Here is a 15,596-nt window from a genome sequence, read left to right as displayed (position 1 = left end):
CTCCAATTTAGCTCCTTCATTTATCACTTTAGGGTGTTAACAGACAATTTGCAATCAGTAAAGAAACCTCTTTGTTTGAGCCTTTAGACAAAATTTCAGACAGGTAAATGTTTGATTTGAAGCAGCAAAACTCTAGCATTTAAACTTTAAAAAGCAAGCTTTGCTTTACAATTCCCTTATACCACTACTTTATTCTTGTCGGTGCCTGCCAGCACAGAAGCTGTCATAAAGATCTCAATGCTAATGTTCTCATTTTGTTTTAAAAACCCACTTCCTTAAGTTGGCAGTTCTGGGCCACTAACTCCTGATATTTGTGGGTTTTTCTCCCTTTGTTTATCTTGGATGTTAAGTTTCTGGAAGCATTTTATGATTCTTGAAAAGCACTAAGAGAAATTGTATAGTCATTAAGACTGACCAGGACTTCAGATTCAGTAACAGCAAAAAGTTTTGTCAAAGCATGTAAGTTTCCCATGTAGCATGTCTCTGCAGCTTTTTAAAGCTACTGCATCCTGAGTTACAACAGGATAGCCTTCAACAGTTTGAAGAATTGCACCAAAGGGCAAAAAATATGCAAACACCATGTGCTCTAAATCCAATCCAATCCAAAGTGCTGAGCAACGTTATTAAATGGGCTTTTAACACATTGCTCGGTGTTTCTTAACCTTAACAGCTTTAAAATGTGTGGATTTCAGCTCCCAGAATTCTGAAAGTTGAAGTCCACACGTCATAAAGTTTCCTGGGTTGAGAAACACTGACGTAGATAAATAAAGGACTGTTGAATACAGTAGCAAATACATTTATTCCACTTTAAAATTTATTTTTATTTATTAAATTTCTACACCACCCATGTCACCTGTGACTTCATACCTTGTTATATAGTCTGTAGCAGAAAGGATAATTAAGTAGCTCCAGAAAAAAAAGCAAATAGAAGTCTTAACATTCTGGAAGATGCTAATTTGCAAGTCCTTCCTTCACAATAAGGAAGACAAGAAATAGCTGCAGAGTATTATAAACCATCCATGTATAATAGAACATTAATGAGGGAATAATAAGTTAACATCTTGCATTAATTTCATGTGCTAACAAATTCCTTTTGGTTTTACAAATGACAAATTCCTTTTCTATTTTTCTTCCATTTATTTAAATAACCCAGCCTATTCCTGCCTTGGATCTTGTAGTTTTGGTAGTCTACAGCAATGAAAAGTCCATGATTGGGGATGATAGGAACGGATGTGTAGCGTAACCAGTGCCACTTTGAAAATACAAACTTAACTTCTATCAAGGCTCAGACCTATTTGTGCATATTGGTCATTCCTCTACTCATTTAATAAGAATGAATGAAAAATTGTTCGTATATGTATAAATCTCAGATTTTTTTTCATCAATATAGTTAGACTGAGATTTTAATCGTATCCTAGAATAGAACCAATGAGGTCAATGGAAGTAAAACCAATGAAGTTTATAAAGGGGTACACTTAAACTATAGCTTATAACTGCTACTTGTTAATTCATTCAAGTGCTTTCAGTAAGAGAAATATTTTCCAGAATGATCTCAGAAACTCAATGTACTTGCTTAGAACTACCTTTGATTTATTACTCTTCTTCTGAATAGCTCCGTGAACTTTCCAACTGGTTTTTGAGAATTTATTCTGGACAGTTTACAGGTTCATCTACAAAACTTGTGTGGTCACCCCAAATAAACACGTACTTCCAATCAGGTTCCACGGATACAAAAAATAATAATTTATCAAAATACAGCACTAATTATAGATGCAGTGCCAGGAAGATGTTAAATAGGAGCGGTATGCATAAGGTCCTGAACAAAACAGAGAGTTCACATGACAGTAAACTGCAAGAAAATATAAATGGAAATAAAGAGCAGATGTGGGAAGAAGCAAAATACAGTGGCAGGAAGACAAGATCTAAACAAAGGAAACCCAATATATAAGAAACACAAAGTAGAAACCCTAACAGAAGACAGTATAATGCATCATGCACCCCCTGCCCTCTTATCACTTAATGGTAGCAGCTGGTCTATGCAAACACCCGCCTTCTTGTTACACACTGCTCAGCAGTGGGGAAGAGTCCACACCTGCTATCCGGGCTAGTGCCATACACTAGGATACAATACACCATTCTGGATCAAGAGGGTGATAATTCTGGCAAAACGATCTGAGAAAATCATGCTGATCTGAAGTAACATGTAGATCACAGCAAACCTTGGTGTACATTTGGTCGTCTATGTCACGCATAGCTGCATTAAAAGCTTTCTTTAAATTAAATTCCATCAATCATTGTGTAAAAGGCTACTGGAAAGCTTGGCCATGCAACTTTCAATCAATTCAGTGGTGCTTCTGCAGAACCTGACTGTGGATTGTACCCAGTGGCCTTAATTATTAATGAAAATCTTGGCAGGGACTGCCAGTTTAATGTTGGTTTTATCTAACAGGGCCACAATACACACAACACACGCTCACAAATGGGAGGAAAAGATCCAACAAATTAGCAATAAGAATGAAAAATCAGTACATGACTTAAATCTGAGTTACTGTGAATGAAAATTGGAATTTGGAATGCTTTATAGACAATTCAGTGTTGAGGAATAAACAAGTTTAGTGAAATTTAAATCCTTTGTTGCTGACACACTATAAAGCTCTGGGCATTGTATCAACTTCCTGCCTTGACTCCCTCTTTGCTAATAGAAGTAATAAGAGTCAGGTTAATTTGCATATCACAAAAATGCTGGGATTTTACCCTTTTTTGCAAAGGCTTGAATATTCATGACATTTTAATAAATGAAGCAATGTTAGTATTTTTTTGTTCTAGGAACAGGAGATTAATTCTCTTTATCGCTAATTGTAGATTTAACATTACAATTGCTTGAAACATAACTGTACAGTTTTCAAATGTTCTTTTAATAAATAAGATTGTATGGATTTTTTTTAAAAAAAGTCTCTCATATAAAAGGGGGAATATGCTGCTAACTTTTCAACCCAATCTGCTGCTTCTCATCTTGACAGCACGTGACAATAAAGCTGCAGCGCAGAACTGACCCCCCCTTCCATCTTCTTCACTTCACTCTGAAAACCGTAAAAGGAGTGATCCTAAAGTAGAATTTCACCAGCTCACAAAATCAATAATTGAGCTTACGACCCATAATGCAAGAAAGCGCATTTTTACCTATTTGGAAAAAAAATTCACATTTATTTACTGTCAAACAGGTGTTAAACTTTACATTGGATAGTAGTGATGGGCTCATTATTAACAGGTTTACACAAAGGAATTTGGGGGGAAAGAGCAAAAAAGAAAAAAGAAGGAAAAAAGAAAAAGAAAAACCTGAAACAATGTACATTTAATTAGCTCTTTTATCATAAAATAAATTAATTACTAGATATAGGCAGAAGGAATATGGAAGAGTAATATTTATGTTTTCTCTTAGCCGAAAAAAGGGCAGGCACCTTTCATTCACTAGTCAACCTTACCTTCTGCCTTCTCCAAAGAAAAGAACAAAAGGGAACAGAATCTATAGCTAGTGGGTGATTGTTCTTTTCTAACCAAATTTGTGCAAGGCCTGGCATAAATTGGCATCTAAGAGATTTCTTCCCATAAAATATCTTCTTTTGGCAATATCACGTTTAAGCCATAAGAATAATCATGTCAAAGCAGAACACTGTTTATAGTGAAAAAGAAGTAGAAAATGGGTAGAGTTTGCATTTTAAACATATTACGGTACTACGGAACCAAGTGTAAGAAGAAACAGCTTGTAGCATATGTGCAACCAAGAGCGTTTCACAATATTTTCTTCAAATCCTTTAAAATTATTTTAATGACAATTATATTTCTGTTTGGACACAAAGGTATTTATTTATTTTACCCTAGCAATAGAACAAAATATAATTTCTTTAGCCATTTTTTTTTTCATGAGAACATTGTACAGTTGAAGAAATATATGAAATAAGGCCTGTGGCTTGATTGCTAGTGGTTAGACATGTTTTCAACCCTTGCCTTAGTGGGAAAGATTTGTCATGAACAGCAAACTGGTGCAGAATCTCTCTCCTGCTTTTGCAAGTCTAGTCAGGAATAGTAAGGTACAATAAATTTGTCCCACAGGATTTTAGTGCCTACGTCTTGTATATAATACAATGCAGGCATACAAAAATGATGCAGCCATATTTACAAATTTAGTTCCCAAACTGCTGCTGTAAAATGGCTGGAACACTTTGCATGTATGTATGTGTGTGTGTTTATTTCACAATCTTTTTTTTTTAAATGTCAGCAGCAAGATATCTTAAAATACCTTGATGGTATCTCTTTTTTCCCCTTTGTAACAAATAATTCTTTTAGTATACTCTGTGTATATACAAAGCTTTTTTGATTTATAAAAATTCACAGAACTGAAAGGTCCAGTCAACTCCTTTACATGGGAGAAACCACAGGGACAAGAGTAATAGTCACTTCAAGCAGATATGAGGGGGTCTGCATGTAGCCAATTAAGTCTGTCCATTTAATACTTGCATGTGGCCTTCAGAATTCCTTGGCTACGCTATTAAAGACTTGTCACTAGCTGCATTTGTCCTTCCCTAACGTCCCCTTCTGGAATACATCCTTCCTTGTTAATGGGAATGATATAGCCGTCACTATTCCCTCTGCTGATTTGATAGTACATCTGAAGCTGATGGCCAGCTCCAAGGTTTGGCATACTTTTGTAGTAAATGTCCTCGTTTTCGCTTCTCCGGGATGGAGAGAGATCTTCCTCGATGTCAGGACTGCTCTCAAGGTACGGAGAGTCTCTGAGGTTGGGCATGCTTGTATAAAGCGAGTCTCTGTTGGGCGATTGGAGGTGGTCTTCAACTTCAGCTGTCAACTGTGACACGTAACTATCGGTTCCTTCCATCTTCACTTTCTTCTGTGGTTGATACAGAAGAGAGTGAGTCCGTTGAGGAATCAAAGGGGCCTCAAGTTCCTTTTGATGAAGCTCCAGGCCCGTATTATCACTGTGCATCAAAGACGATGCGTCAGCAACAATGGCATCATCTTCACTACTGCTCCCGCCGATCACAGCTTTGATTGGTAATGTGCGCTCCAGGTTATGGTTCTTGTGGCTGCCTCGCAGGTTGTTGTGCACCAATTCTGAAATGATCATTTTTTCAAAGGCGGCATCATTCAGGCTTAGTCCACAGTCTACAACTTGCACACTGTCATTATAGTCTCCGTTGCGCAAAGAGTAGCTGTTGTTGAAATTACCATTTAGCGGTAGAGTATCCATGGCACTTGTATCCCTGGCATTGTTCAGTGAATGTCCTGCAACAGAGAAGGGACACCCACGGGTTACTGCTTACCCTGGAGCTAAAATTCTTATTCTAAGAAAATCTTTAATGTAGTTCAGGACAAAGTTGTACTTGGAAGTAGGACTTGGGACATGCCAGGGAGACTCCCAAGGTAAAGAGCTACACACCGTATGGAAGAGAGAGAGAAAAAATTTACAAAGTAATATTGTTTTTCCTTGGAGCTTCAATGATATTTTCAATCAGAAATTTTTAAAACAAATGTTAACAGGTTTGAAGGTACCCAATTTAGGATTCAGTTCTACAATTCTTCCTACAAGGAAGAAGAAAGTGACTCCATGTCCTTGCATATGAATGCAAAGCATACATTCATAAACATTCAGTGCATATAAGTACAACATGAAAAAATGAAATCAACATAATTTGTCCTAAACAACACTAAATTAAAAATAAACAAATAAAAGGGAGGGAAGGAGGGAGGGAGGGAGGGAAGGAAGGAAGGAAAGAAAAGGAATCAGGTCACATACAAAAACAGAAGGTAAATGCATAACAGTAAACCCACATATTAAGCAAGCAGCTACTTTAATATAACATTTCTAACATTTCCTTGTGTCTGTGTGTTTCTTTAGCTGAAGATGGAACAAACAAAAGAATGACCAAAAAATGGACAAATACAGAGACTTTATGTTAAGCACAGACAGCCCATCTCTCACACTGAAAGGGACCGAGGCCCACAGGCACCATCCAACACACGAAAGACAGCAGGTGGAATGACTCACTTTGGACAACTCACATCATGTCTGTCTGCTCAGGCTATCTGGCCTAAGAGTAGCTGATATATAAAAGAAAGTAAAATGGTTTATTGTAACAAGATGAAGAATTACTGAGCGTCTCAGCAACTTAGTCAGAGCAAGGGTTCAGCAAATTAGATCGCTTGCAATAACAGCTTTTTCCCACTTTAATGTGCTTTTTTTTTTTGGAGGGGAGAAGAAGGGTTGCATTTTATATTCTCTCTGCCAGGAATGGCCCCAGGCTTCAGAATGTCAAAATTTACCTGCAGCCCTGCAGTTTGCATCAGTCACAGTGACAGAACCGTATGAACCAGCATAAGTCTATTCAGAGTTAAGCCCACAGACACCATGGGCGTATGGAAATCAAAAGCAGAAATGTTTAGGGATTTCTCTAAACATGGGTCACAGAAATTAACCAAAGAAGAAATATTAGCTGTGGAATGGGAGATTATCAGTCAGAACCGATAACTTTCAACTGCTGAAGAAATGGAGAAATTGGATACATCTGCTGGAAAGATGACACAGAGTTTAAGAAGAGAGAAAGAGAAGAGGAAAAAAAAGAAGAAGAAAAGGAATTTTATGGTGAAATGTCCTTTTACTGGAGAGAAAATTCACTTTTCTAGAGACACAAAGACATGTAAACTAAGACATCACAGTGCTTCCCAAACAAAGGAGATAAAAGAAAGTTCTTAAAGAAACTGAATGGCATGGATCATGGAAAGTTAGATGATTTGTTAGTGAACTGTTGGAAGAATTGCTTTTATTGTTCTAGAGCAGTGTCTGGAACTCTTAAGGAAGAATGGAGTACTGTTGTCTGAATGAAACTGACCACTGTGAAGCTGCTGCATTATATGCAAGGCTTGGAGCAGTTACAGAGAAATAAAAAGGCTGTGTGTGCATCTAAAAATGTTTCCAGGTTTATTTTCAGCCAGTACTTAAAGCTGCAGCTTAACCAAGAAAATTCAAAGTTGCTTCTATAAAGATAGAAACACTAGGTTGATGCCTCAGAGATTTTTGTCTCCCTTTGGTTATGGAATACTAATTGAGAAATAAAAAGCTGCAGCTAATCTTACATTGCATTGTTTTTGCCATTAATGTGTGCTGAATTAGTATAAAAGGTTACAACTCTTTGAAAAGCTGTAGGCTTTGATTAAACAAGTTTGGTAGGTGGGATAATTTCATATATATTTTGGATCTTTTTTTCTTTTTTCTTTGCAAAAGCTTTATCCATATGGAACATATGGCATTCATAAGAGAGAACCAATGCATGGGCCACATGCCGGTATTAATTTCCTCTATAAAAGAATTCTCTCTTAATAATCTAATTCTTCATACTCTATTAAATAAATATTGAAGCATATTTAATAATCCTTAAAGAATTTTCTGCGATATACTGCAGCGTTAAGCACACTCCAATGCACTTAAGCCAGTTTTAGAGAGGCAAGTTTAGATGCCCATGATCAGGTAATTCACTTGAAGTCTTTCCTAGCCTGTAGCAAGATTACTGTGGGAATGTAAAAATATTATGTCAATTATTAAGCATTTTGCTCAACAGTGCTCTGGTTTTAAGCAGCAAATTATTTCAGCATTGGATATCGTCAGTTACCAATAGGGCTTGCTACAGACCTAGTGACTTTTTTGGGTTCTTCCAAAAAGCAGTACCCATGTACCGTTAAGTATGGAAATAATTAATTTGGAAATTGTGAACCACTTGCCCGCTGAGTCTACTTCATGACCGCTAGTTATGTTTTAATTGTGCCCATTAAAAATCATGCTGAAAAAATTTACATTTGATAGGCAAAGTTAAGTTTTACTCCCATACTTGTCTCTCTGTAGGTTGCTAGAGGAGAGCATAAGGAAAGTAAGAAAACACGAGAATGAACACAGAAACTGCAGTTCAGTTTAAAAATAAGGAAAATTGATATAACAGGTTTATACGTTTAGTTTTTTGTTTTAAAAAACATGTTATAAATGTTTAAGACAGGATTTCATTTACATTAAAAATGACTTATTAAACTAATAATAAAGGTGCATTATTTTATTTTTCAAGGACTCATTACTTAAACAAAACCCTATTGGCTGGTACAGTATAACAAAGATATACTCTGGAATGCTGATACCTCTGCCTTTTATAGTGAATTAATATCCCTACAACTGAATGATAGATCAGAGCAATGTCAAGTTAGGTGACAAATGCTCAGAGGACAGAAAACACAGCCTGTCCTAAGCATCTGAGATTAGATCCAGCAAGTAGGATGTATATTTCTCACAATTCTGCTTTTCTAAGACTAGCCACCATCTGATGACTTTCTTAAGGAAACAAAGCAAAAGACAACACAGCAAATCAAAGTGGCTCCTATAAAGCTGCACTATACTATAGTTGGCCTCTAAATGTGACTCCAGATGCAGTTTTCCACAGCATGACAGTGCACATGTCAAGATGCCTTTGTGTGAGTTTAATGGTCTAATCAACTCCATAAGCAGATGTTCTCAGCAAGCTTTTGATTCAATTTATATTTCATAGATGTGATACCTCTAAGTGATATATATCTTGAAGATGGGCTCTCGGAGCATGGGGTGTCAGTCCTGCAATAGTATATTAAGATTTATGCCACCTGTGTTAAAAACATGGAGGATTATTGGCAAATACTACTATGGCAAAGGATTAACACTATAATATAGTGCAGTTTTACAAGCCTGGCATTATCAGTAGCATTGGAAGGAAAAGAATTATAGAGGAAACTGTAGCTCCAACTACGTTAAAAGAAAAGCCTTGGAGCAAAACATACTTTAAAGCAAAATGCAAAATTAACATATCCCAAAGTGTGGGCACACCTGGTGAGTTAAACACGGGAGCTGAAGGGGCATTACATACAACAGTTTCAGCGAGCAATGTGTTATAAGGATTGTTAGTGCCGTGCGGTCGAAGAAGAGGGTTTGTTAGTAGGTAATTGCCAGTCACTCCTAAAGCAAAAGAAACAGAAAGAGAGACATCAGCTCTTTCATTTGAGGCTGACAGTTCCAGTAATGTGTATTTTTTTTAATTTCATCACAAGTCATGTATATCCCATCAAATTTAATTCAGCTGAACATTTCTGACTGTATTTGAACTATTAATTTGAAGGAAGAGAATGAAAATATAGTTAGGTTTCAGTAATTCACAGGTGCTGGCCAAATCCCCAAAGTAAACACCTGCTGAGAATGACATTTGCTAATTTATACAATTTATACAAAATTGCTGTTAACACATGGATAGCAATTAAATACAGAGACCAATGTCCTATTTCAAGAAGTTACAACTTAATGCCTGTAACTTTAACTGTGGATAGGCACCAGACTAGATACATCAAAAATTTGTTAATTGAGAGCAATAGGCAATTCTCTGATAGCAACAGCCAAGGTTTATCACTCGCGTAGTTTAAAACAAAGTTAAAGTAAGCAATGGCAAGCTGTAAGATGCCTATTCCATTCTAAGCAAGGAACACATGCTGAAGGAGCAGCAGAAAGAGAGGTCGAAGGTAAATCATTCATATATTTCTACATGTCAAATGGGCTTCATGCTGCACTATTGGTGAGGATTTGTAAAGTCAATTATCTTTCAAGTTATCTCTGCTCTCTCTGTAAAAAGAATCTTCAATGAACACAATGAAAGCTCATACAAAAGCTCTTTCTGCAATTTCAGTCCTAATGCATCAACACTTTTCAATAAGCTTCTAATGAAGCAGCCACACACAGCATTACTTGCTAAGAACTCAGCATGTGAAACATCACACTGATTTTGGGTCTGTTACATTAATATAGTTGTCAGAACAGATATGAAGACTCTACTGCTTTGTAGACATGCAAATAAAAATTACGTTGAAAGCGCCTTTTGACTGAGCAATCTGAAAGTAGATAGGGGAGCCTGATATTGACCCAAGATGAGACACAGAGCAGCCCAAAAATGCATACACAAAATTTAAACTGATTAGGTTCTCATTGTGGCAATAGAAGATATTAAATTTTAAATATTAATGTTCTTATCACTACTAAAAATATTATTACTCTAGGTAGCAAAAATCCTGGAGTTTTGGGAATTGCTGTACTGTCAGCTTACGTTAATCTTATTTGCAATTTTATTTAATTTATTTGATTTTTTTTCCGTCCACAGTGTGAGGTTTACTCTAAATATTAGCAAAGGCAATCCAAATCCTTTTGTCACTATACTACATATCATAAAATTGTTATTATAATAACTATGCAGTATAGTTCCAGTTGAATTACATAATTGGCTATAGTTCTTTGACACCCACTTAGATATACTGTTTCCAGTATACTCACCAGATATAGTCATACTTCAGTTCTGAGTATGACACTTTTTCCATTGTAAACTAAGAATCTGGCCCCCATTCTCCTTAAAGTTACAGAGCCCATTTCATTGCTATGTTCTCAGAGAGTAATGAAAATTTCAGATTTGCATTATCTTTTAAACTGTGCCTAACCAACCAGGTAGCATCAGAGGTGCAAAAATAATTGAAGTCAAACTACAATTGCACTTGCATACATAGCTTGTTTTAACCATGGTGAGTTGAATAAATCTGAGTTAATGTAGTGCATCAAACCATGGTTTATAAGTGAAATGGAGGGTTAGTGTAACAAACATTATAGCCTGTCTGTGAATCATGACTATGAAGTGCAGATTAATATATCTAATTAGCTTTTCCCCCCTTTTATAAAAATGATAAAAAGAAGCTTTACAGATAGTCCTCAATTTACAGTAAGCTTAACAATTCTTCAAACTTATAATGGACCTATCAAAAGCTACTAAGACCTGATTTCAAAGTTATGAAAAGACATTAACCCCCCGATAGTCACATGAATTTATTTTGGGTACATAGCAACTGGTCCACCTTTATAGCTGTGCTCAATATCCTGTGTCAAATTGACACTCTCTCTCTCTCTCTCTCTCTCTCTCTCTCTCTCTCTCTCTCTCTCTCTCTCTCTCTCTCTCTCTATATATATATATATATATATATATATATATATATATATATATATGTGTGTGTGTGTGTGTGTGTGTGTGTGTGTGTGTGTGTGTGTGTGTATGTGTGTGTGTATAATTTATTTATTTATTTTATTGGATTTATATAGCGCCCTTTCCCAAAGGACTCAGGGCGGTTTACAGGGTACTTATAACACTGATACAAAAATTAAAAACATTTAAAAAGAATTAAATTTAATCCCTGAAAAAATATAAAAACCCCAATTAAAAACTCTCAGCCTGGGTCGGGGAACTCTAAGAGCCAGGTCTTCACGAAGGTCGGGGGCGGTCCTAAGCCTTGCTAAGTAACTCTTTGTTTCCTGTTTTGGCCTAACTCCCTTTTGCACATAAAAAGGGTATGACTGACTGATGAGAACATAAGAAGTTCGAAATGATCATTTCAGCCTCCCTAAAAAATTCTTTATTAGCAATTTGAATAATTTACACAAATAATGAGCTCTCATAAGTTGTGACTATATCCTGTGGATAGCCTTGAGTTAGGCCAAAACAGGAAAGAAAGAGTTAATTAGCAAGGCATATTCAAATGACTTGACAAAAATTTAAAACATATATCTCCCTTGCTTCCTAGTTAATAAAGAACCTGTGGCTCAGGAAGTTAAAGCAACTGCCTAATATATAATCAGCCCAGGTTCGAATCTCAGATAAAAAGGGTATGACTGACTGATGAGAACATAAGAAGTTCGAAATGATCATTTCAGCCTCCCTAAAAAATTCTTTATTAGCAATTTGAATAATTTACATACACACACATATATACACATACACATACTGTACACACACATACACACAAAGCATCCATTGGGTAAAATGGCTCTCCTTAATGACCAGTGCATTTGCTTAATGCCTGCTTCAAAAATAGAAAATGAATGAATAAATAAATAAATAAATAGAGAGATAAAAAAGGTAAAATTGGCCCAGTCACATGGTGTTACCTGCTTAACATCTACAATGGCTTACACTGTAATTCCAGGCTCAATTAGTCATAAATCAAGGACTATCTGTAACACCTTCAGTTGACAATAAATCATTTCACTTTACAACATTTCTTTTCAGGGAGAAAGATAAAGAATCCCTGACTCCCTCGCATTCTTCTATTATATAGCTTGTCTTTTAATATAGAGTATTTTTATGTTTCTCGTTCCTGATTTTTCTCCCCCCTTCCATTTCCAGTTCACAGTTGTGGCAAGAAAGGAAGGCCAACAAAAAAAAAGGTATAGCCTAAACTGAAAATAACATATCCTTTGTAGAGAATGGAAGGGAGCCTTAGACAACGATTGGGTTCAGATCAGAGGAAAAAAAATATTGCAGTGTCTTTATTCTGACAAAAAAACCAGTGGTTAATTCCTGAAATTTATACATGTTAAGTTGCGTGGTATTACAGCTATGCATAAAGGATCAGTTCATCACTGGAACATTTCACTTTCCCTAAAATGTTCAGTTTGGCTCATTTGGGGGCTGGATCACATCCAGAACTCCATTAACTACTTCCTGTTCTGGAAGATACGCTTGCAGAAATATACAAACCACTTTTAGAATGCTCAGACCGACCAGTTCTGGGGGGGGGGGGAACAGAACACTGCAAAGAAAGATCACTCCCTTTTGCACATAATTGCTTGGCACTGCATTACAATTAGACACAAAAAACACAAAGCACAGGCTTTGGTGAAGGGAGATTCATATTTCCTACCAAGGATAATGTACACATTACAGCAAGGGCAAACAATGATGTATGAAGCTGCAAAGAACTAGAAATCCCTTGTAGGATATATCAATACCTCACACAAGCTTGAACCCAGGAGTTAGGTTTTTACTGTACACAATATTGATGAACATTGAGTAGATTATTAAACCCGATTGTATTTTGTACATTATTATGTAGAAATTCAGGAACGGCTTTTATTATCTTTATATATATATATATATATATATATATATATATATATATATATATATATATATATATATATATATGGATCCTTGGTTTTTCGGGTTTTTCCCCGCGTAGAATTAAAGGTTCTCTACAGCCCTGGGACCTACTTGTGAGCTTCGATGTTGTATCCCTCTTCACCCAAGTACCAATCAAAGAAGCCTTGACAGCTATCCTAAATAAATACAACCCCCCAAAACACATCCTAGATCTGACCAACCACTGCCTATCTAACACATACTTCATCTACAATGGACAAAGATACAAACAAATGGAAGGAGCACCCATGGGATCACCCCTCTCACCTGTCATCGCAAACCTCTACATGGAACACTTTGAAACCCTCGCTCTGGAAAAATCCAACCACAAACCCAAACTCTGGCTCAGATACGTAGATGACACCTTCGTAATCTGGCCACACGGCAAAGAAAAACTGGATGACTTCCTCATACACCTCAATAGCCTACACCCCAAAATACAATTCACCATGGAAACAGAAGCTAACAATCAACTTCCCTTCCTTGATGTCTTAGTCTACAAGAAATCCAACGGCTCCCTAGGACACACTATCTACCATAAAAAAACACACACAAACCGCTATCTGAACGCACTCTCACACCACCACCCAGCACAGATCAACTCCGTAGCCAAGACACTCATCTCCAGAACAAAACACCTAGCTGACGAACAACACCTAAAAACCGAACTACACACTCTCACTAATGTACTAACAGCCAATGGATTCCAAAGAAACACGATTACCAACTTAATCCAAAGAGAGACACCCACAAAAACCCAAGACAGAGAACAAGAAAATGGCAAAGCCCTCCTCCCATACTTAAAAGGGACCACAGACAGAATCAGCAAGGTCCTCCAAAAACACAACATCAAAACAGCATTCTACACAGACAGAAAAATATCCACCATCCTAAGAAACCCCAAGGACATAATTGGGTTAGAAAACCAAGGAGTATACGAAATCCCATGCACCACCTGCCCCACCACATACATCGGACAGACCAACAGAAGAATAAGTGCACGCATTGAAGAGCACAAAAACTCACTCAGAAAGGGAGAACAAACTTCATCCCTGGTCCAACACTTTGAAGCCACGGGACATGAAATTGATTTTAAAAAAACCAAAACTATCGCCAAAATTGAACATTTTAACAACAGAATAATCAGAGAAGCCATTGAGATAGAAAAACGCCCCCACAGCATGAATAAACGAGATGATACCTCTCGTCTACCAGCCATTTGGAAACCCGCCTTGATTGACAGACGAAGCCCAACCACCAAGAATGATACCAGACCCAAACTCATGATAACATCACATGACATCACCACCGCACAACCATTCAAAAAGCAAATCCGAACCCACAACGATAAAGACACACAACCACAAAACAGAAACCTAACTACAGCTGCAACATCAGCCACTTTAAACCCCTCCAAACCACACAATAAGCAAACTGACACCCACTATAAAAACATGGCACCACCACAAACACGAAGCCGAACAAAAGCAGCACAACTCACCAGCTCAGTTCTGGAGCTGGCAGCTGAGACCAGCCCATCCACTCAGAACACACCCCCACCCAATCAGAACACCCCCACCATTCAAAACACACTCCCACCCAATCAGAACACACTTGGTCCCCTACCCAATCAGAGCACACCTCCACAGAACACACCCCCTCTGGCAGTTTAAAAAAGAGGAACAAAGAGCAAGAGCCACATGCTTCTCCCAGAAGTAGGAAGCAGAAGCCTGATGATGACGGATGGGATTCCGTCGAAACGTTGCGCCTACACCTTTAATTCTACGCGGGGAAAAACCCGAAAAACCAAGGATCCACATACAGGCACCCGCGAAAACCTCAGAAAACATATATATATATATATATATATATATATATATATATATATATATATATATATATATATATATATATATATATATATATATATATCTATATCTATATCTATATCTATATCTATATCTATATCTATATCTATATCTATATCTATATATATATATATATATATGATCATATGTGTTTGTTGCAGCTACAATAATTAATATGGGCGTCTAGAGCAAAGCACAATGATGCCAAAATGATGACACATGCATCATGACGTCTTGATTGTGCAATTATTTAATGATGTCATGATGCAGGTTGCATTATGTTAGGATGCACACATCCTCATTTCCTTCTCTTTCTCTCTCAAGAGGACACTTGTGCTTCTTAATCACTTCATCAGGGAATATCTATCTAAAAATATTTGCTTTCTGTATACAAATCTCTCTCAAAACAATGAAGAAACATTTGCAAGTGTGGGGAATGTTGTTATGGAAACCAATTCTTGCTAAATGAAAATATGAATGATCCTCTTTTGGACTGAAAGAATCTACAAGCAAATGGCAACTTTTTAAACCAATCCAGCTTGTGATTTCTTTGGGAATAGATACTTAGCTTAAAATAGTCATGCTATTTACTATGCAATGTTCCTGTAATGCTGACCACAATTGTGCATTTATTTTGTAAAACTGA

The 15,596-nt window shown here is 36.8% G+C and overlaps 1 protein-coding gene across 11 annotated transcripts in view; it reads right to left on the bottom strand.

Annotated features, from left to right (window-relative positions):
• Positions 1–2,885: 2,885 nt before the first annotated feature.
• Positions 2,886–15,596, bottom strand: part of ADGRL2 (adhesion G protein-coupled receptor L2) — a 222,000-nt gene continuing 209,289 nt past the window's right edge. For 5 of the 11 annotated variants that reach the window (XM_083360567.1, XM_083360565.1, XM_083360569.1 and 2 more), the window contains 2 exons: positions 8,912–9,040; positions 2,886–5,301 (listed from right to left, as the gene is read on the bottom strand). In XM_083360567.1, coding sequence (XP_083216693.1) covers positions 4,547–5,301; positions 8,912–9,040 — 884 coding nt within the window. In that variant the 3' untranslated portion in view covers positions 2,886–4,546. Of the gene's footprint in view, positions 5,302–8,609; positions 8,692–8,911; positions 9,041–15,596 lie in introns of all 11 variants that reach the window. The other 6 variants (XM_083360571.1, XM_083360573.1, XM_083360572.1 and 3 more) reach the window with 2 other exon arrangements.

Source organism: Vipera ursinii, assembly GCF_947247035.1.
Source record: "Vipera ursinii genome assembly, chromosome: 3".
NCBI classification, from domain to species: Eukaryota; Metazoa; Chordata; class Lepidosauria; order Squamata; family Viperidae; genus Vipera; species Vipera ursinii.
This window is presented reverse-complemented; position numbering and strand designations above follow the sequence as displayed.